This window comes from Festucalex cinctus, chromosome 5 (genome assembly GCF_051991245.1).
Source record: "Festucalex cinctus isolate MCC-2025b chromosome 5, RoL_Fcin_1.0, whole genome shotgun sequence".
NCBI classification, from domain to species: domain Eukaryota; kingdom Metazoa; phylum Chordata; class Actinopteri; order Syngnathiformes; family Syngnathidae; genus Festucalex; species Festucalex cinctus.
The window spans coordinates 3,487,501-3,510,540 of record NC_135415.1 but is presented as its reverse complement, the minus strand read 5'-3'; the positions used below and the strand labels follow the sequence as shown (position 1 = coordinate 3,510,540).

General features: G+C 39.6%; 1 protein-coding gene across 1 annotated transcript in view; it reads left to right on the top strand.

Annotated features, from left to right (window-relative positions):
- Positions 1–23,040, top strand: part of rad17 (RAD17 checkpoint clamp loader component) — a 162,668-nt gene that overhangs the window by 137,749 nt on the left and 1,879 nt on the right. Inside the window, exons 11-17 of the mRNA XM_077521437.1 lie at positions 1,187–1,290; positions 1,567–1,713; positions 1,949–2,077; positions 3,240–3,360; positions 14,439–14,711; positions 17,066–17,127; positions 17,188–17,274. Of these exons, the coding sequence (XP_077377563.1) occupies positions 1,187–1,290; positions 1,567–1,713; positions 1,949–2,077; positions 3,240–3,360; positions 14,439–14,711; positions 17,066–17,127; positions 17,188–17,274 (923 nt within the window). The remainder of the gene's footprint in view (positions 1–1,186; positions 1,291–1,566; positions 1,714–1,948; positions 2,078–3,239; positions 3,361–14,438; positions 14,712–17,065; positions 17,128–17,187; positions 17,275–23,040) is intronic.

Genomic DNA, 23,040 nt, shown 5'->3' with positions numbered 1-23,040 from the left:
GGGGGAAACTTTCAAAGTCTCACTGTGAATTATCGCGAGACCTCTGCCCCAGCCAGAATTACGGGGTTGAGAAATGTAAACAAATCCGTGAGGAGTGAATTCAATCAGCTGAGAAAAGTCATTAGGTTGTTGCCAAGTCTCCGTCAGGCAGAAAAAGTCAAGCTTACGGTCTGTAATGAGGTCATGGATAAGATGCCCCTTACTTGACATTGAGCGAATGTTGAGAAGACCGAAGTTGAGGGATGTGGTATTGGTGCTAGTCGGGGCATTAACGAGCTAAACTGGCTAATACGCTGTCGTCAACAGCTCGGCTGGTTGAATGTGAGCGACGGCGAGCATGGGACCAGATAGATTGTATAGGCGTTGATTCATTATCGTGAAGGAACCGGTGGGATCCGCGGTGGATCTATCTGCGACAGATCTGGAAGACGATGTCCGGTAGAGGTGGAGAGGCGTCGGGCGTGGGTCCAGGCAGGGGAGAGCGCAGGCGAAGTAGGTCAGCGGCCAAGTACTGGAGATAGCCCAACACTGGCAGGTGGGCAGGCGGTGAGAAATAGTCAGAGACAGCTTGGATGTATGTGCTGCCCAGCCAAATCGTGGATATGGATTTGTAAGGTAGAGTAGATGGCCAGTGAGACGAGGTGGCGAATCAAACCGGACAGCGAGGTAAGTCAACAGTGTAGATTCACACAAGCTGTCATACAACTTAAGAGGTGTATACGGAGGTGTTGGGAGGAAAAGGGAGCAAAAAAACATTAAAAAGTTAAAAGTAATAAAATACAAGTCGTTAAAAAGCTCAAAAATACCGGTGAGCAGTGTCAGCCAATTGCGCCAGTGTTCACTCTACCCAGAAGTCAACCGGAAGTCCCATATATCCACGGTCCGATAAATGTAGCAAAGACGTTTGCATTTTTGATAAGTTTTTCTTGACGTCATAGTTTTTAGTGTTAACATTAATACTCATCATCCTTTAATCCCCTGTTTGATATTAACAGCCAAAATTTTGATCCTTGTGCTTCTCACCTTTTTCACCCCTGGCCAGTCTTCATGCCTGTGTGAAATGTACCAAATGTGTGTGCCTTGTATCTCTCTAGTTTGTTTTAAACAAACCAAATGTGGGCAATGAGAATGAAAAATGTAATGTAACCCGAAAACAAGACAAATAATTTCTGTTGTATAAATCTAGGGGGGACTCCTGAAGGCGTTAAAGCAGCTGAAAGTGCTTTTGGACATCTGTTACCATCACACCTTTCTCAACACCATAGAGAGTCATTACAGGTGGAACCTGAGGTACATGTTTTCTTATGTAGCGCCTTTCAAGCAATGCAGCAGAAAGTGCTTTACATACTTTACAAACAAATAAATCTACATACATACACGCACGCACCCCCCCCCCCATATATATATATATATATATATATATATATATATATATATATATATATATATATATATATATATATATATATATATATATATGTGTCTGTGTCAAAATTATCGCATTACCACGTTAACTTGAAGTGCCTTTAACGCCACAATTTTTTTTTAAACACTTATTGTCTCTAGTGGGTTATAGAACGTTCATATGTGTCTGGGGAGTTCTTCAACCTGTACCTCCACCAAAATTACCTGGATTTCTTCTCTGAGATGGAAGACGTCGTTACAGCCAGCGAGTATATGTCTGACGCTGATCTCCTCACATCGGATTGGATGGTTAGCCTTTGCATTGACATTTTGAAAACAAAACAAAACAAAAATAGATCCACAGTCTAATATTGATGAATAGCTAAAATATCTTGATCTGTAAATTAAAATCATTGATAATTTACATTTCAAATTGCCACCAAAGGCTGGGTATGCACTTTGCGTGTGGAATAAGAGTGATTGTGGATAAGTTAGCACACTGCTTATATGAATCTGCGTAATTGTTGCACTGTTCTCTTTTTAGAGTAGTAATACCATGCAGGAATATGCATCTTCTGTTGCCACCAGAGGGCTTCTTCACACCAACTCTCAACAAGTAGCTGTTGGCTTCAGACCACTGCACAAACCCAGCTGGTTGCACGTCAGCAAGAAGGTAGGATTTAAAATGTGTGGGACACTCTGGGACACATTTTCATGTTATAGTGTTGTCACGATACCAACATTTTGAAACGATGATGGTAAGTACTTTTTGGCACAATACCTGTTAGCGAGGTGAAAGAAAAAAAAAAGTTCAATATGATACTTAATTAGGGTTGTCACGAGAACCGATACTTCGGTACCAAGTCGATGCCAAGATTCTGAAAATGTGACGGTAGTGTCTTTTCTACAGTACCCGAAGTATCGTTGGTACTGAGGCGGCAGATCTGGCCGCGTCTTTTGTGTTGTTTTGGGGGTGTAAATGAGCGCTTATCTGGCAACCCACGCATCATCTAATGACGTCATGTGACTACCTTGCCTCTAACAGCTGTTATAATGTGTGCAACCGTCACTTGCCTTCGGTGCCGGTTGGCGTGGGTTCGCTCCTCCGCCTGGGAGACCCATGTGGCTTACATGAAGTAAAGTAGTGTGTGAGTGAGTGATAAAAAATAATAATAATAAAAAAATAAATACATAAATAAATAAAAAACAGTCAATGCGTGCAACATGGATGTAGCCCGCACATCTGCGTCCTCTTCAACTTATTATTTTGTTTGTTTGTGTGTGTGCGTGTGTGTTTTGATTAATTCATTTAAATCTGTAGAGAATAGTCAGTAATTGTGTTTTATTCCAGTCCATGACCGAAAGATGTTCATCTTTTTTTAATCTGTGTAGTTTGTTGAATTACACTTGACTATAATTACTAGTGTTGTTCTGATACCGATACTGGTATCGGCAGAGGCACCGATACTGCATTAAAACAGTGGTATCGGTATCGGTGAGTACTCACAACAACATGCCGATACCATTAATTCCAATGCTAATATAGAATTTTGGATGCAGCATCTTGTGTCTTGCTCGTGCACAACATTCACTGATAAGTGACATGCTCACTGCATGCCGATCTAAGATATCCTATTGGCCCTTGAATGCTCTAAACCAATGGCAGGACAGCTTTTTCATGTTGAGGAAAAAAAAAACCTTAGGTATCGGTATCGGCCGATACGGCAAAGCTTGGTATCGGAATCGGTATCGGGGGCCAAAAAAATGGTATCGGAACAACACTAGTCATTACACTTCATACTGTAATTAGATTCATTCTGACTTATTGCTTTTAGCATCGGGAAAACTGCCTGGCAGCTCAGTACCTATTTCGCCACTTCTGTATGACACCTGTCAGCCTTCAGACTGAGTTGCTACCATATCTGGCCAAATTCACCAACCCTTTGAGGAACCAAGGTAACACATCCACACACAAAAGTGACTGCTGGTGCTTAAAATTATTCTGTGTTTTAAAATAAATGGAATTGTGATCTGTAGCACTGGAGCTGAAGCTGTTTCATTAAATGTGCTTTAGACTTAAAAAAAATACATATATAAATATGTCTTGTACAAGTACTCACTTCAGTCACATGTTCAGGAAATGTAATTTTTGGGGCCCATCAGCGAGTTTAAAAAAACAAAAAAAAGAACCAGTTCGGGTCATCGGATCCGATCATACGATGGAGCAATGTGTCTGTTTAAATAATGCCTTGAGTCGCAGAATATCACCACAAATGTTCCTTTTAAGCTCTTTTACACCGGATGAAGTTAGAAATCAAATGAGCTAGAGAAAATATAAAATTTGAACATAAAAAAATGAACGCGATGGTCGTTCCAAAGCGAGTCTCTCTGCGGCCCACCCCAAAATGCACGCAGCCCATATTTGGAGTGACTTGTGCTCCTATGTATTACGTTGAGGAAAAAACAAACAAACTGTTGAACCATCAAAATATTTTCATTTTCTTTATATGACAGCATCCATAAACAGACCACACCAAATGGCAAAATAATCTTTTAATTAACATAAATAAAATAATCATTTAATTGACATAAAATTATTCAATCTAATTTCCCATTGCGTTAATATGACCTAATTTAAGCAAGAAAACAGCACAAGAAGTAACAATAAAATAACCAAAATTTGGCTGATGCCTCACAACAGAGGTCCTCAAACTACGGTCCGCGGGCTGGACCCGGCCCACCTTCACATTTGGCCCGGCCCCTTGAACAATAACAGAAGCACCCCCCCCCACCCCACCCCACCCCACCACCTCCCAAACTTGGGGGGAAAAAAAATCCTTGACATGCACAATCGCCCATGAGTTCAGTCTGATGTTGCTTCCCGTCGTTATAGATGCCCACTTTTCAGTGAGTACACGATGGTTCATTGATGGTCACGGATTGTCAATGCGGCTTGTCAGTTGCACATTGACGACACTCCATTCATACGTAAGTCCGTGCGTGCTGTCTAGTTGTGCCGGGAGTGACGTCATGTAGCCGACAAATTCGGCCTTCGGAGAACCCAGCCTTGTGAATGACGTGAGCCTCGATTAAATGTACGTACTGAGCACCGACTGAATCACATCTCAGTTTGTCAATCGGGATGAGAAAAGACGGTCCCGCTCGTTTTTTTATTAATTCATTTTTTCCTTTCGGATCCATTACAGCTTACATTGATCACATCACATCATTTGCAACATTGAAATCCGAAAGAAGGGCTGACGGGTAGAAGCCGATGGCTTGTTCGAGACCCATCCCCATCGATCCATTACTGTAACGCATCAGTCATATATATTGTTTAGAATACTCATTGAGTCATATCGTTATCCATCCATCCCAGACTATCACTGCTCGCTCAGTTTATCTTGACTGTCAGTGTGTAGATTGCAGCTAGTCCCAGTCATTTAGAACTAGTGAATCGGTCCCCAGACGCCACCAGCCGGCCCACCCTGCCAGGCAAGCAGCCAAGGCAAGCGCACTTTTTCTCGTTCAGTAGCGTCTTGGCTGACCTCGGATCAGCTTTCACACGTTGTGCCTTCCAGAATAGGAGATCGGCTTGCATTCTGCCCATTACTTTCAAGCAATATATTGCCTTGATTTTGGTCAGCTCAGCCACCACTGTTGCCACTGACTTGTAGTTCTTGATAGAGGACTCCTGAGCGCTACCAAGGTCCACTCACCCAGCAGAGTGGCCCACGCCAGCCGCATTCCAGGCACCAGACCACCAACCCCATTTTGCGTATTGACAGCAGATTCATTGTAGCCACAATACAGCCTTATCATGTAGCCTTGAATGTTACAGCAAATGTCCAGACGGAATTAGAGCCAGACAATATTTAGATTCATACGGGAACATCAATACATGTTATCAATGCAGGTGCAAGAGTTAGCCCTCGCAATGTCAGCAAGTAATCATATACAACTCCAGTTTTGGGTCATTAGCGATGTTGTGAGTTACTGTTGTTAATGTCTCTCAAGTTCCGCCAATTCTTCCACTCTTTTCACGATTCGTGTTTTTTGTTGACCAGCATTCTTTAGTTTGAATAAAAATTCGGCAGTCTTTTGTCCATGTGCTTTCGATAAGTCCAAAGGCGATGTCAGCATTTCGTTTGGTGAAAGAGTTAATCAATGATATAACGTTTTGTTTTGTTTTGTTTTTCAGCTCAGATAACATTTCTCCATGATGTGGGGCACATGTCACCGAAGAGGTTTCCTGTAAGGTACAGTTCCTATTTTATCCCATTTATAGCCTGGTTCAGGTGTACCTATTGAGTCACATGATTTATTCATTAAGCATTTGCAGAAGCAGCCCGCTCAGTCCTTACATCTGAGGGTAGCACAAAGTTAGTACAAAAATCGGGGGCAGACGCTTTTGTGAATTAATATATTCCATCACGACATAAATCAGATTCCATCCTTCACACCGTAAAGCGTATAAGACACAATGTACTGCAATTACGTTGCATGCGACATTCGCTACAACTATTCGTGTCCAAATGCGTGTTTCTGGTGGTGACGAAAGCACCGACAGCTGTCTTAGTTAAAACGAAGAGAAATATACTCAAAAATACAAGTAATACTACTTAACGTTAGTTTGAGGTAAGACTGTGGTTTATGTTTAGTGTTATAGTTACCTTTCTTAGTAAAAAAGTTAGCCAGAATTGGAGGTTAAGTGTTTCCGGTAGTGCTCCACTGGAGATCCCTCCCTCCATCTACTTCCGTTAGGAAAATGTTACGTCCAATCAAGTTGTCCCTCTCCTCTCGTCCAATCAGTCGTGAGTATGATTCCTCTGCCCCTCCCCCCCACGACCAACAACTTCCGTTAGGAAAATGTTACGATAGGTCCTTAATGTTACAATAGTTTATTTTGTGTTTGGGATAACCTTTTTGTTGTTTAGTTCTGGTTTTTGTGTTTGTGTTTTTTTATTTGTAATTCTGATTACTTTTTTTTTGTTTTGTTCAATATTTTGTGTTTGTGTTTTTTGATTTCTAATTGTGATTACTTTTTTGTTGTTGTTTTTTTCGCATTTTGTGTTTGTGTTTTTTGATTTGTAGTTTGTGATTACTTTTTGTTGTACTGTTTTGTATTTGGGGGCGGCACGGTGGCCTAGTGGTTAGCACGTCCGCCTCCCAGTTCTGAGGACTCCGGTTCGAGTCCAGGCTCCGGCCTTCCTGGGTGGAGTTTGCATGTTCTCCCCGTGCCCGCGTGGGTCTTCTCAGGGTACTCCGGTCTCCTCCCACATTCCAAAGACATGCATGGCAGGTTAATTGGGCGCTCCGGATTGTCCCAAGGTGTGCTTGTGAGTGTGGATGGTTGTTCGTCTCTGTGTGCCCTGCGATTGGCTGGCAACCAGTCCAGGGTGTCCCCTGCCTACTGCCCAGAGCCAGCTGAGATAGGCGCCAGCACCCCCCGCGACCCTTGTGAGGAATAAGCGGTCAAGAAAATGGATGGATGGATGTTTTGTATTTTGTGTTTGTGTTTTTTAGTTTGTACTTGTGATTACATTTTGTCGTACTGTGTTGTATTTTGTGTTTGTGTTTTTTGATTTGGGTTTGTGGTAACCTTTTTGTTGTTTTGTTCCGGTTTTTGTGTTTGTGTTTTTTTTTATTTGTGCTTGCCATTGCTTTTTGTTGTTTTGTTTCGCATTTTGGGTTTGTGTTTTATTTCGTAGTTTGTGTTTGCGATTACCTTTTTGTTTTTTTGTTTTTTCTCCTTTTGTGTTTGTGTTTTCTGATTTGTGTTTGTGATTACCTTTTTGTCGGTGTGATTTTTGAATGCTGTGGTGTTTTGTTTTTTGATTTTGCGTTTTTCACTTGAGGGTCACCGTAAAATGGCCTTATAAAAACAATAAATAATCATTTAAATCAATTGCAACCACAGTACAGCTTCTTTTTTTTTTATTTTTATTTTTTTTTATTTTGCTATTTATGAAGGACAAAAAAGAAGTAAAAAAGGTACAGATTAATAAACAAACATGTAAACCTGACTTTCCAAAGCCATCTCCTTTCAAATATTACCCAGCTCCAATGGAATAACGGTATAATTTAAACTCTTGCACATTCCTATTTTAACATTTTTCTCATTTTTTTTTCATTTAAAAAAACAAAAACAAAAAAACAACACAAAGACGTAACTTTGATAGGTAGATTTTTAAGGAAAATATTGTTTGAAGTTCACTTTGTGCTTTGTTTTATAAATTCAGAACCATTCTTCTATATTTAAAATATATAATAGCAAGCCAGATAACAAAATACTACATATTGTAAAAACTTAGAAATAAAAAAAAAATTGACTGCTTGATTGCTTTGATATTGACATGTTATTAGTTTAAAAAAAAAAAAAAGTATTACAGAAACTATAGCACATTCACATATATTTGTAACTTGCATGCCTTTTCAAACTGGTGTTCTCTCTTCAAAATAAAATAAAATACCTATCTGTAAAAGTAGACTGAAATATCAATTTGCAAATGACAGACCAATAATCCCAACTGTCACAATTATCAAAATCTTAGAAAAAAATTCATTGGAGTTGGAGGGGAGGGGATTGCAGCACACATTGTTACACCGGATATATCAGTGGTTCTCAACCTTTTTTCAGTGATGTACCCCATCCATCCATCCATTTTCCAAGAGTTCAGAATAAAAAATAATAATAATCACACTATTAATTTTTACGCGCAGATGATTCTTTAGACTGACACCGGATGGTTACGTTAAAGGTAGCACAGGTTTTGTGTTTGAGCAATAAACATAACTACATAAAGCATTTAATAAATATTTGTTTATGACATTCAGAATATGTGTTCATTTCAAACTATTGGGGTCATTTTTTTCCATTTTAAATTATGCAAGTAATTAAGTGATTAGAAAAAGAGGAGCATGAGCGTGTGCAGTGGATAAAAACTTTTGAAGATGTCCTCATAACATTAAATGTAAAAAAAAATTAACACACAACAAGGGCTCTTTAAATTTGGCCGGCAAAAGATGTTGATAAAAAAGCCTTTTTAATTAAGCAATTAATCGTGATTAATCAAAATTCTAAGATGTGATTAATCTGATTAAAAAATTTAATCGTTTGACAGCTCTAGTATTTACAATGTCTCTCGAACTATTTGGAAATGAAAAGATATAACTAAAAAAAAAAAAGAAAAAAGAACTGAACTGAGTCAAATGCCATTTTTTGCATATGTCTCGATCCACTGAAAAATGGACGACGGGCCGCAAATGGCCCCCGGGCTGTAGTTTGGACACCACTAAACTCTAGTGGGACACTTTGTAGTTGTTTTTCACTTTTTTTTCACTTTCTTTTATTTATTTTTTTTAATTTATGTGTGCATGTGCAGGTTAAAATTGGAGGCGCTGACAGACCAAGAAGGCCAGCTAAAAATTGACCATGTGGAGGACATTGAGGATGTACTGGACGCATCTAACGAGGGTCTACCAGCCAGTCCCGCGCAGTACCCAACAATTTGTGTCAAGGAAGAGGACGATGAGATGATGATTGAAGAATACAATAGTGATTAACACATTTATATAGATCCACACTGAGCATAGTGTGAGATTTTCTGTGTTTTTTTTTTTCCTGTTTTCTTTTTTTAACTGAGCTGAGCTTGGAGTTTAGTTCATATAAGAAAAACAGTTGATCAGCATTTGAAATTGAAATATAAAAATTGATAGAAATATCTCTGTATTTTGTATGTCCATGATTAAAGACTGTATAAGTTGGAGGAATTGACCTAATATTATTCATTAGATTATTTTTACTTGGACGGTGCAAAAAAATGGTTCACATTTGAATCTTACAGTGCCAGATATGCTATCCTAATATAAGCCTTCAGTGCCTCCAGTTGAAATACAGTATGTCAATATTTGTTGCCCGTTTAGGTAAAGCAACTTGTTTTTCATGTTGTATTATGTGAAACTACTTTTGCAAGAGTTTTCATTTTGCTAGTCAAAAGCTGTTGAAATGCGCCTTGCCTTAATTGTGCTTGAATTTACAGTATGAATAAACACTTGAGTTAAAAAAAAAAAACAAAGAAAAAAAGTTTTGAAACCTGTGTGGCGCTCAATGCTGGCATATTTCTTCTCATTCCTATCTGGCTCATGGTCATGCCCACACCCTTTATTTCAATATTTACTCATCAGGGTGAAACTTTTAAACAAACATTTGAATATTCCTTCTTATTCCTTGCCCTTCAATACTCTCGTTTACAATGTATCCAGAGTTGTCACAAATTGCTCATGGTGAGAATGAATTTGATTGGTGTTAATGTAAACGGTGGACCTCAACTTGTTTATTGGCTTTATAGACAACAAGATTCTTACATTTTTGTGGTGCTGTGAGGCAGTGGAGCTGATCAAGACTGAGGCTGTGACTACCTTATTCCTTCTATGCTGCAGGTAAGACGAGCTTGTTTGTACAGGAACAAGCTACCGTAGCTAACACTTCTGGGGAAAATTGCATGCAATTTTTTTGTACCTATGGGAATTTTATTGAATCATGCCTTTAAAGAACGCTCTTTATACTAGACCAGGGGTCTGGAACCTGCGGCTCTGGAGCCACATGTCGCTCTTTTGTCCCTCTCGTGTGGCTCACTGTTGATCTCTAAAAAATAAATAAAATAAATAATTAAATAAATTAGTAGAAATTAGCATTTCTTTTAGAGTGTTTTTTTTTTTTTTTTTTAGATAAAATATTCTTCAAATGAATTAAGGTTTTAAAAGTGAATAAAAAGTGATAAAAAAAAGTGAATAATTAAATATTCAAAAAAATGTCAGAGTCCAAATTTTTAAGTTGTTAGAAAGATGAAAAAGTTTTTTAATTTATTTTTTTTTAATTAGCTAAAAATGTTCAAAAAAAAAGATCATAAAATTTCCACACAGGAAGAGGAACAGCAGAAATTTACAAATAAGTTGTCCATGGAATTGCCAAAAATGTGAGAGAATTTAATAAAAAAAATAAAATAAAAAAGGCAGAAAAGAAAATGTTCGAAAAGTAAACGATGTCTAAAAACAAAATATTTACTATAAAATATTTTTCGAATCGTCAAAAAAGTCAGAAATGTAATCATTTAAAAAAAGGCAAAAAAGAAAAGGTTCAAAAACAAAATAAATCACTAAAATTACAATAGAATGCCCACAAAACTGCCAAAAATGTCAGCAATTTACTGGCAAAATGGCAGAAAATAAGTAGAAAATAAATAAATAAAGACATAAAATGTCAAAAAAAAAAAAAAAGAAAGTAGAGAGAAAATTACCATATGTCCGTATTTAGACAAAGGCAGAAAAGTCTAAAAAAATTATGAAAAATTACACACACAAAAAAATTCCAAAAACTCAAGACAAAAGGTAGAAGAAAATGACAAAAAAATGTCAAAGTATTGGATGCTGCATATTTTTTTGTGTTGCTTGTGGTGCAGATCTCTAATTGGCTCTGGAGCCCTCAGTACTCAGTAAAATACTAACACTAAAACATTGTTGCCTTCATCACAATCTTCAAATGTTTTGTTTTTGCGGCTCCAATTTTGGTTATTTATTTGGCCTCAAATGGCTCTTTTGACACGTCATTTTCAGAGCGTCTCTCACTATCCTGCATGCTTGCTCATCATGCTTATACACAGTTTGAAAGAGGAGTTACTTCAGATTTGAATAATGCCCAACATTTCAATGTAAAACCATATCTGCAGGCTCAGTGAGCACTTAAGTCAGACAATTGTAAATGCAAGAAAAGATGCAACTTATGCAAGGCTCACACATGCACGAGTTTGTCGTGGCAAGTAGGGATGTAACGATAAGAGCAATATCGTGATATTAAAACTGGCACAATATCGTTGTCGTCATGTTCACAATACAGTCTTCCCTCGCTATAACGCGCTTCACTTTTCGCGGTCTCGCTGTATCGCAGATTTTTTTTAAGTGCAATTTTGCATAATTTTTTACAGTAGTATACCCATTTTATAACATTTATGAATGTTTGAACATTGTCAATGTTTGAACAAGAGAGAAATGGGAGAACATGTAAAAGCCTCAATGAGAAAAGTGTATAAATTGCGCGGTCGGGGATTTTTGAGACTTAAAACATTTAGAAGAGTTGTAAAACATAAAGCTAACTACTTCGCGGATTTCATTTATTGCGGGTATTTTTTGGAACCTAACCCCAGCGGAAAACGAGGGAACACTGTATTTAAAAGGAACACATCTGTTAAAAAAAGTCAGGTTGATTTCCATTTATGCAGTTCTAGCACCCTCTAGTGCAGGGGTGTCCAAACATTTTCATTTGAGGGCCACATCCAGAAAATCAGGACGACACAAGGGCCACATAATGTTATGAAGAGAAATTGTGTTTAGTCCTAAAAATTGTACAAATAATTTATTTGTGCTTTTTAGAAAAATGCTACAGTATATAAACCAATTTATTAGTATGGCAATGGGGTTATTATAGTTTTGGAATTTTTTGTTTTAGTTGTAATTATGTTTTGAGGTTTTTTTTATTTCATTTTTTTTTTAATTTAGTTAGTTTTAATTAGTTTTCAGGGTGTTGATATATATATATATATATATATATATATATATATATATGTATATATATATATGTATATGTATGTATATGTATATATATATATATATATGTATATATATGTATGTATATGTATATATATATATATATGTATATATATGTATATGTATATGTGTATATATATGTATATATATATATATGTATATGTATATATATATATATATGTATATATATGTATATGTATATGTGTATATATATATATATATATATGTATATATATATATATGTATATGTATATATATATATATATATATATATATATATATATATATATATATATATATATATATATATATATATATATATAATGTATATGTATATATATATATATAATGTATATGTATATATACACATATATATCCGTGAGCCGGCACCTTAATGTGGTACCGACGGGTACCGGCTGGCTAAGCGGAATGTGGTTTTGGCGGTCGCTGAGGCAAAAACTCGGATATGGGAAAATTTCAGTGAGGCCATGACGGCTTTGAGGAAATTCTGGTCCACCATCCGGCGTCTTAGGAGAGGAAAGCAGTGCACAATTAACACTGTGTATAGTAGTGGAGATGGGATGCTGCTGACTTCGACTCGGGACGTCGTGAGTCGGTGGGGAGAATACTTCGAAGACATCCTCCATTCCACCGACACATCTTCCTTTGAGGAAGCAGAGTCTGGGGACTCTGAGGTGGGCTATCCTATCTCTGGGGTCGAAGTCACTGAGCTGGTTGGAAAGCTCCTTGGTGGCAGGTGGGGTGGATGAGGTCCGCCTGGAGTTTCTAAGGCTTGGATGTTGTGGGTTTGTCGTGGTTGACACGCCTCTACAACATTGTGTGGACATCGGATCGCCTCTGGATTGGCAGACCGGGGTGGTGGTCCCCCTTTTTAAGAAGGGGGACCGGAGGGTGTGTTCTAACTACAGAAGGATCACACTTCTCAGCCTCCCTGGTAAGGTCTATTCAGGGGTGCTGGAGAGGAGGGTCCGTCCGGAAGTCGAATCTCAGATTCAGGAAGAGCAGTGTGGTTGTTGTCCTGGCCATGGAACAGTGGACCAGCTCTACACCCTCAGCAGGATCCTCGAGGGTGCATGGGAGTTCGCTCAACCAGTCCACATGTGTTTTGTGGATTTGCAGAAGGCGTTCGACCGTGTCCCTTGGGGAGTCCTGTGGGGGGTGCTTCGGGAGTACGGGGTACCCAGCCCCCTGATACGGGCTGTTCGGTCCCTGTACGACCGTTGTCAGAGTTTGGTCTGCATTGCCGGCAGCAAGTCGGATTCATTTCCAGTGAGGGTTGGACTCCGCCAAGGCTGCCCTTTGTCACCGATTCTGGTCATAATTTTTTGTACAGAATTTCTAGGCGCAGCCGAGGCATTGAGGGAGTCCGGTTTGGTGGCATCAGCACTGCATATCTGTTTTTTGCAGATAATGTGGTGCTGTTGGCTTCATCCAGCCGTGATCTCCAACTCTCACTGGAGCAGTTCACAGCTGAGTGTGAAGCGGTTTGGATGGAGATCAGCACCTCCAAATCTGAGACCATGGTCCTCAGTCGGAAAAGGGTGGTGTGGCCTCTCTGATTCGGAGCTGAGATCCTGCCCCAAGTGGAGGAGTTCAATTATCTTGGGGTCTTGTTCACGAGTGAGGGCAGGATCGAGCGGGAGATCGACAGACGGATCGGTGCAGCGTCTGCAGTGATGCGGACTCTGTATCGGTCCGTTGTGGTGAGGAAAGAGCTGAGCCAAAAGGCGAAGCTGTCGATCTACTTTCCAACCCTCATTTATGGTCACGAGTTGTGGGTCATGACTGAAAGAACAAGATCCCAGATACAAGCGGCCGAAATGAGTTTCCTCCGCATGGTGTCCGGGCTCTCCCTTAGATATAGGGTGAGAAGCTCGGTCATCCAGGAGCCACTGGTCCTCCACGTTGAGAGGAGCCAGTTGAGGTGGCTCGGGCATCTTGTTCAGATGCCTCCTGGACACCTCCCTGGAGAGGTGTTCCAGGCATGTCCCACCAGTGGGAGGCCCTGGGGACGACCCAGGACACGCTGGAGAGACTATGTCTCTTAGCTGGCCTGGGAACGCCTTGGGATCCCACCGGAGGAGCTGGTTGAAGTGGCTGGGGAGAGGGAGGTCTGGGTTTCCCTCCTAAAGCTGCTGACCCGTGACCCGATCTAGGATTAGCGGTAGAAGATGGATGGATGGATGGATGATTAAGTTTGTATTTATTATTACTTTGGTGATACAAAATAAAATGGCAAATAAAGGCTATTACTGAACATCACTTTTGGTATGGACTTAACACAGAGTAAAAGTGGCAACTTTTAGTAATTGCAGTACTTTGTTGGAATTATGTTTGAAATTAACCAGAGTTTAAATATATAGAATTACTACATGGGATGTGAGATCCATGCTGTTTTCTATGTAATTCAGAGTTTGGCGTGATGCTGATGCAAGACGTCGACAAGGCAATTAGCCAGGATGACGACCTCGTAACTGGGGACCTGGGTTATGGCATGACAGTCAGAACAAAATCTTCCTCGACCAGGAAACAGAGCCAAAGCTCCACTGGACCTCGAGGACCCATCTCACCTGATGCAGATGTGTGCAGACGATACCATAGAAGGGAAGCAGCCGGTATACCCAGATTGATGACTGGAGGCTGGGAGAAAATTTCCAACTGGAAGATGCTACTCATTGGTCATGGTAATTCAACAATAGATTTTACAGTGTTTTTTTAAGACTTCCACATGACATGCTGGAACAAAACAAAGAACCGAAGCAGATGGAAATCTCAACTAAATCTTATTACATTAAACATACATATGGAACATACATACCATTTGCTGCTGCTGGTCATTCTCGGAGGGGAAGCAATTTTTTTTTCTGGGCAAATAATTAAATGGAGCAGTGTGGTTTTTGTCCCAGCCGTGGAACAGTGGTTCAGTGGACCAGCTCGACACCCTCGGCAGGGTCCTCGAGGGTGCATGGGAGTTCGCTCAACCAGTCCACATGTGTTTTGTGGATTTGGAGAAGGCGTTCAACCGTGACCCTCGGCGGGTCCTGTGGGGGGTGCTTCGAGAATACGGGATGCCGAGCCCCTTGATATGAGCTGTACAGCCGGTGTCAGTTTGGTCCGCATCGCCGGCAGTAAGTCGAATTTGTTTTCGCCGGCAGTAAGTCGAGTTTGTTTCCAGTGAGGTTTGAGTTTCCTCTGCAGGGTGTCTGGGCTCTCCCTTAGGGATAGGGTGAAAAGCTCGGTCATCCGGGAGGGACTCAGAGTCGAGCCGCTGCTCCTCCGCGTCGAGAGGAATCAGTTGAGGTGGCTCGGGCATCTGGTTCGGATGCCTCCTGGAATTTTTTTAGTCTCACCTTTAAAAGTTAGAATCAGTGTGGCTGGGTGAATGATGCCATGCTTTACGTCAACACTTCAGTTTCGCTCTGATATCCCAAAACCTAGTTCGTTTCTTGGCCATCTCCGTAGTCAAGTCCGGAAAGATCCTCAGTGTCGTCAAAGTTTCATTCACTTCGCCAAGCCTCCGTTTACAAGCAGAAATGCCATCTGTAATGGCATTGAGTTTTTGAACCACCACATTGATCTCCTCTCTGATAATAGAGCGTATCAAGTTTGACAGCTCCCTTGTGTTGTTCGCTATGCCACTCTCGTCCTCCGGTTGAAGCACTTCTCCCACGTTGTTGATTTCCTCTCGTTTGGAATGCACTCTCGGCTTCTTGGGAGGCATGACACGGCCAATAATCAACCAACTTTTTGGTCCACAACAATCACATAAGCGCCACAATTCTCAAAAATGCAACAGCCTGTAGTTCTCACCGCGTGCTCAGGTGCAACGCATGCACATAGTCATAGGCTTCTACTCACATCATCATACATTGGTCATGTCATCATAATTTGCATGTCGTGATTTGTACTCGTAAAAGTGATTTGTACGCCGATGTGAATTTGTGTACGGAGTGAGGATTTTGTAGTTGTAGAGATGAGATTTCCTTTGAAAAGAGTTTGCACTCAGTTTATTTATACACACAATTAGGGATGCACGATAATATCGGTGGCCGATAATTATCGGCAATTATCGACCAATTTGACGTCAAACAGATAAACTAGATAATAGAGAAATCCTCTGATAATTATCATCAATTATCAACCATTTTGATGCCATACACATAAATCAGATCATAAAGAAATCCCCCAAAAATTATCAGCAATTATCGACCAATTTGATTTCATACAGATAAACCAGACAATAAAGAAATCCAGCGATAATAATAGACACGCCACGTTGGTCCATTAGATGTGGTTGTGGCTCATATCAATAAAATTCAGCTTCATTGTGCTTTACATACATTGAAACATTGTGTAAAATTTACACATTTCAATGTACCGGTATTTGTACATGTTAGACTTATCGTAGAACTCGAAAGTATATTTGTATTTAAGTTAATTTTGCAAACCATTATCGGCTTAGTTATCGACATTGGCACTTTCTAAATTATTGGTTTTTCGGTATCGGTTGAAAATAGCATTATCGTGCATCCCTACACACAATGAAAAAACAAATCAAACCTACACAATTTTGATTCGTAGTCACAACATAAAAATTTAAACCCACATAATATTTGTTTTGTACTCACAGGGAAACATTTAAAACAAATTTTATTACTATTAAGCCCATATCTCACTGAGCAGCGCAAGCTTGAGAGGGTCTGCATACATCTTGAGTATTGCTTTTTCTGCAGGCTTCCTTCAGTGTAGAAAAAGCAACACTCGCTACGTGCGCGGACCCTCCCAAGCCTGCGCCCCTCAGTGAGATTATGGGCTTTACAGATATTATTTTCCTCCATACACTTTTTGAATCGTTTTGCTAATCTGTGTGCCAAAACATTTTTTTCTGATGTAAAAATGTGCCTTGGATCAATAAAGTTTGGGACACCCTGTTACAGAGAACTTTCTAAGCTTTTTTTTTTTTTGTTGCTCTCTGTGTAAATGTCACTTATCTCACATGATAGCTTTTAATGCAAGATTACATCTTTCGACTATCCAGATGGTTCCTTTGCTGACATGTCTAAAGAAGAGTTAAGAGACAAACTACTGGAATCTAGTGAGGTAAGAAAGAAACACAACTTTAAAAAAAAAACATGCATTGATGATTCCCTTGTTGAACAGGTGATCGATGTATTAATATGTGAGTTAGAGGTGGCACATCGTTACCTAGAAGGCAAATTTGAAGCGCTGAAGATCCTACAGGGAAAGGTAACACACCTCTCATATTACATACACTGTGCTCCAATTTATTATGCAAATTATATTTTTATTTGATTGAGCAAACACAATTTTCAGCTCATCAACTACTGGACTCTATATATGTGCGTGTGGGGGTGCGTGTGTGAGGGGGGGGGGGTGTGCGTGTATATGTGTATATTTATGTGTATGTATATATATATTAGGGGTGTGAATTGCCAAGTACCTGACGATTCGATTCGTATCACGATTCACAGGTCACGATTCGATTCGATACCGATTAATCCCGATACGAATTTCTAAGTCGATTGTTGCGATTTTTTTTCATTCAAATTTAGAAAATACTCATCAGTAAGCTTGTAGAGTGTAAGATTTATATGAAAATGTATTATTTATTTATCTGAAATTTCAGTCTTATAGAGGTTGTAATCTGTTTCATGTTTGAACAGCATTAAAATAAAATATTAAGGCTTAATGTTCCGTTCATATAACATTCTTCCATGCTCAAGGTGTGAATCCTAACCCGAAGTCAGACGTTTTGTTGAATATTTTTCCATTAAAAATGGAAGTTTAAAAATCGATTCACACACACACACACACACACACAAAAAGGCAATGATGTTAAGACGTTGAATCGGTAAGACTACCGAATGAACAATTCTGAGCTCTTAAAAAAATAAATAAATAAATAAATAAATATTGAATCGATTCGAGAATCGCGCGATGTAGTATCGCGATATATCGGCGAATCGATTTTTTTAACACCCCTAATATATATATATATATATATATATATATATATATATATATATATATATATATATATATGTATATGTTGTTATATACACTTTTGGTGCAGCTTAAGACACATCATCAGTGTTGGCACATGGGTTCATTGGGTGTAGTGGACCGTCATTATTAACACAGGCCTCGACCGATCCCGTATGGAATTCATACATTTGATTCACTTGTTTGATTTGGCCAAAGTTTTATGTCGGATGCCCTTCCTGACACAACCCTCTGTATTTATCCTGGCTTGGGACCAGCACAAAAAGACAATGGCTTGTGCGCCCTTGCAGCTATATTAAATGAGGTCATATTACCGCAGTGGGAAATTTGATTTTATAATTTTGTGTAAATTAAAAGTTTATTTGCCATTTGGTGTGCTCTGTGACAAGTAAGTTTATTGATAACTTATTATGGATGTTATGTCTCTCATGCTTTTGTTTACATAAAGAAAAAGAAAATATTATGATTGTTCAACACAACACAAAAAGTCAATTTTGAGATTTCTCCAAATATAGACTACTTGAGGTCTCTATTTTCATTTCCTAGCAGCACAAAAGTTAAAATTATAACAGAAGTATGCATTCACACAACTAGATGTGCACTTTCTGTAGAAATTGTATGTGAATGCTGATTGCTATAATCTGAATCCATGTGGAATCCTTTATTATAAAGTGAATGTGAAATGATATGGAATATATTGGATATTAAATAATTGGACAATGATTATTAGATGAAACTGAAGTTGGATTAAAATATACAAACTACTTGACTATTGTTGACTCACAAAAATCTGTGACATATGTAATTGGAAATGATTAAATTGTTATGAGCTGAAGGGTTGGATCCCAAGGCGCAGACACAAATAAGGTTTTAACTATTTATTCACATAACTTGACTAAACTGAAAACAAAGAGACTGCATGCCAAGCCCCCTTGGGCTGCGGAAGCACATTGATGAACAGAGTTAATAATCCAGCAACACACACATTTCTCAAACATCTTAAAAAGACAGTGACTCGATCTCATTGGTTGAGGCAAGACATGTGGGTAACCCTGATAGGTCGTTGAAACAGGATCGACATGGATCGATCCGATTCGCTGCGGATTGGTTCCTAACCATAAAAGGAGCTGAGACCGGACTAACCTGGACCCATCTGATTCGCTGCCAACTGGTCCTAACCATATAGAGAGATTAAAGAGTCTTGACATCCACTAGTTACAAGCCGATTGCATCAGTTCAAAGAAAACCAAACATTACACATTTGCCTCAAATAAAGTCAACTATCAGACATTTGGGGCGGCACGGTAGTCGAGTGGTTAGCACATCCGCTTCCCAGTTCTGAGGTCTCCGGTTCGAGTCCAGGCTCGGACCTTCCTGGGTGGAGTTTGCATGTTCTCCCCGTGCCCGCGTGGGTCTTCTCAGGGTACTCCGGTCTCCTCCCACATTCCAAAGACATGCATGGCAGGTTAATTGGGCGCTCCGAATTGTCCCAAGGTGTGCTTGTGAGTGTGGATGGTTGTTCGTCTCTGTGTGCCCTGCGATTGGTTGGCAACCAGTCCAGGGTGTCCCCCGCCTACTGCCAGAGCCAGCTGAGATAGGCGCCAGCAGCCCCCGCGACCCTTGTGAGGAATAACCGGTCAAGAAAATGGATGGATGGATATCAGACATTTGTCGCAAACAAAACACAGCCATGACATGAGACATGACCCCAACATTACTCCTGCATGACCCGAGTCATGACATAAATAATGCTAATATAGGCTATCCACCCCCATAGTATTCAAGGCGTTGGAAATAAATTTAACCTGTAACTTTGGCCCATCAATTTTTTTTGTCTTTTTATGTTTTTTTTTAAATGACGAACCCTCGAAAAAATACACTGACATTCAAGGCTTTGCCTCAAAGCACTCGCCAAAAATGTGGTTCTGTCGACATCGGCCCGTCACGTACACGGACCGATTTTTTTTCGAGGCTTTGCCACTCATCGAAAATAAGGAAGCGCACTTGCCGAAAGGTGGTTGACAATGATGGCCGATTTTAATGATAATGACTTTAACCCAACACCTCTTTTGAAGAGAGCATTTGAAAAAGGCTATTTTATTGTGACACGACGAGGTAAGGTAGGACTCAGACGCAGGCGTAAGGTAGGCCACCAAGGCAACAGGTTTATTTCCGGCCAACAGCTGTCTCCTCTCAAACTGAGAGGAGAACGGGGAAGCAAAAAAGTGGAGAACAAAAAGCGCTCCACTAGGGAGGAAAAAACAGGCAAAAGGTACTGGGGACAACAAAAGGCGCTCCGCTGGGGAGGAAAAAGGGCACAAGGCAAAAGGGGTAACGAAAGGCGCTCCACTGGGGAGGAAAAGGCTCAAAAACAAGGCAAAAATACAAGGCAACATGAACGAGGACATGAGGACTGTGGGACGCTTCCATACACTGACTGTGACACTTTGGCAACGGAGGGGAGAATGCAGGTGGCTTTTATTGACTGGCTTGATTGGTGGGAGGTGGTGATAATCATGGGCGGGGACCGGTAATGAGGGAGCGGCAGGAAGGGCAAGTGACCTGGGGTGAGAGGAGAGTTAGGATTTCAAAGTAATACAGGAAACAGGGACACAAAAATAAAAGCATTAACCGCCACGCCGGTGGCGGCGTGACATATTGTTGACCACAGTCAGACTGAAAATGAATTCATGGCCCCAAACTCCTTTTGGGGGTTCTACCTCAAGACCAGTGGTGTCAAACCGAATCCCTCGAGGGCCGCAGCCCGACAGGTTTTCGAGGGCTCCCTTTTTCAACACAGCTGATTCATATTTAAGCTCATCAGCAAGCTCTGCAGGAGCCTGATAATTATCCTGATCCTTGAATCAGGTGTGTTGGAGTAGAGAAGCCTAGAAAACATGCAGTGCTCTGGCCCTCGAGGACCGGATCTCGACACATGTGCTCATGACTGTCGCTATTGTCCAGTGATAATCAAGGAAGAAAGGGGGATGAAGAAAAATGGTGCTGACTGGTCTCTCTCTAAATTGACGGAGCCAATTTAACAGTGTGGAGGTGTTCTGACTCTACGTGATCAACTCTGTGAAATAACACCACACCATTTAACTCTGAAAACATTAAAATTACATTATGGGAGTTAAAATGAACTCCCACCATTTTTTTTTGCAATTTTAACTCTCTAATTTTTGCTTTGTATACTGACTTGGTTGAACGTCTGTCCCATTGAAAATGAATGTAAGACATTTGATATTAAGTTAAATAAACTGTAAGTATGTGGAATGAGAAAAAATATGGCCTGGGAGTCACAACTTTTTGTAGAGTGGACTTTTATGTGAGAGTGGAAAAGGCGACAAAAAAAAAGTGAGGAGATGAAAAATAAATTGAATATAAGGAATAGGAATAATATAAGAAGAATGGTTTTAGCATTCAAACAACAATAATAAAGATTAGGAATAACATAAATGTGAAATGCTTTCAGCATTTCACACAGTGACTTGAGATGATGGTAAAATAAAGACAAAAAAAAAAAAAGACTGGTCCTCCCATATATGTATCAGTTCTAAAGCATCTTCTTTTCACCACTGTTTTCTGCTACTTTGTCTGACATTGCTTTTTGTATGTGTTGTTTGTGATGTTTTTCATCTTTTGATGATGCGTAGGTTGGGTGAGTGCAACCTGAGCGTTCATATGGCGTCAAAACAATATGCAATTTATATTATTCACATGCAAAAGAGGCCTGGGACAGATTTGGTGGGAAACAAATCTGAATTTTACTGTTCATATCACATTTTTGTGGGTGCAAGGCAGTCTCCATTTGCCGTGTCATATGCGCGGCCGACTACATCATCCGACTACATCAGCTTGGGGAAATCTTGCACCGATATGTCATGCACGGACATGTTTGTTTCTGCATCCTCAACATAAAGCCTGCCATGCTCTTCAACCAGCCTGATTTTAATGCAAATGAGGGGAACCACTACAATTAGGGATGTAATGATATCCAAACATCACGATACGATAATTATCACGATATTATATATTATATAACAGCAATGCATATAAACCACCTACAATCTCTAATAACAATATTCTTGCTAATGCAAGCACACATTGATCGCTTCACAAGCAAATTAGGTTCCCATTTATCTGACAATTAGCATAGATTTTAAACATAGAAGGCCAAAACATCCCTAATGAAAATTAAATTGCACTAATAAACTATCCACTAGAGGGTGCTAGAACTGCACAACTGAAAATCAACTTGACTTTTTTAACGGATGTGTTGCTTTTAATTATTGTGAACATGACGACGACGATATTGTGGCAGTTTTAATATCACAATATCACGATATAGCCCTTATCGTTACATCCCCAACTACAATTGACTATAACTCGGCTATTTTCCATCCCACAACGGCACAACCATCCCTTTAGGCCCAATTTTACCTGCACAAAGACAAGTAAAATAACAAAAGAAAGAAAACGCCAAGCACGGTTAGACTGGGCTTCGCGCTGGACTTACACTGTCAGGGATCAGTTTGAGGAATTGAGTGGTTGTAAAAAAATGAGGTGAGGCGAGGCTGTTCACTAGGGATGTAATGATAGCCAAACCTCACGATACAATATCACAATATGAAGGCCACGAGACGATAATTAACACGATATTGTGGGGAGGTTGGTGATATAAAAAAAGTTACATATTGTAAAAAAAATAAAAAATAAAAAAACCATCATAAAAAAACACAATATTGTGCTTATAAAACAATGAAAAATATTCTTAAAATATATATAAAAAATATATAAATATATGTATTGAGGTACTTACTCCACATATTGACTCAGTTCACAAGCATATTACTTTTCCCTTCATCTGACAATTAGCATGTTTTTTTTTAAATGTATAAGGGCCAAAACATGCCTTGTGAAAATTAAACTGCACTAAAAAACTAGCCACCAGGGGCTGCTAGAACTTCACAAATTGAAATCAACCTG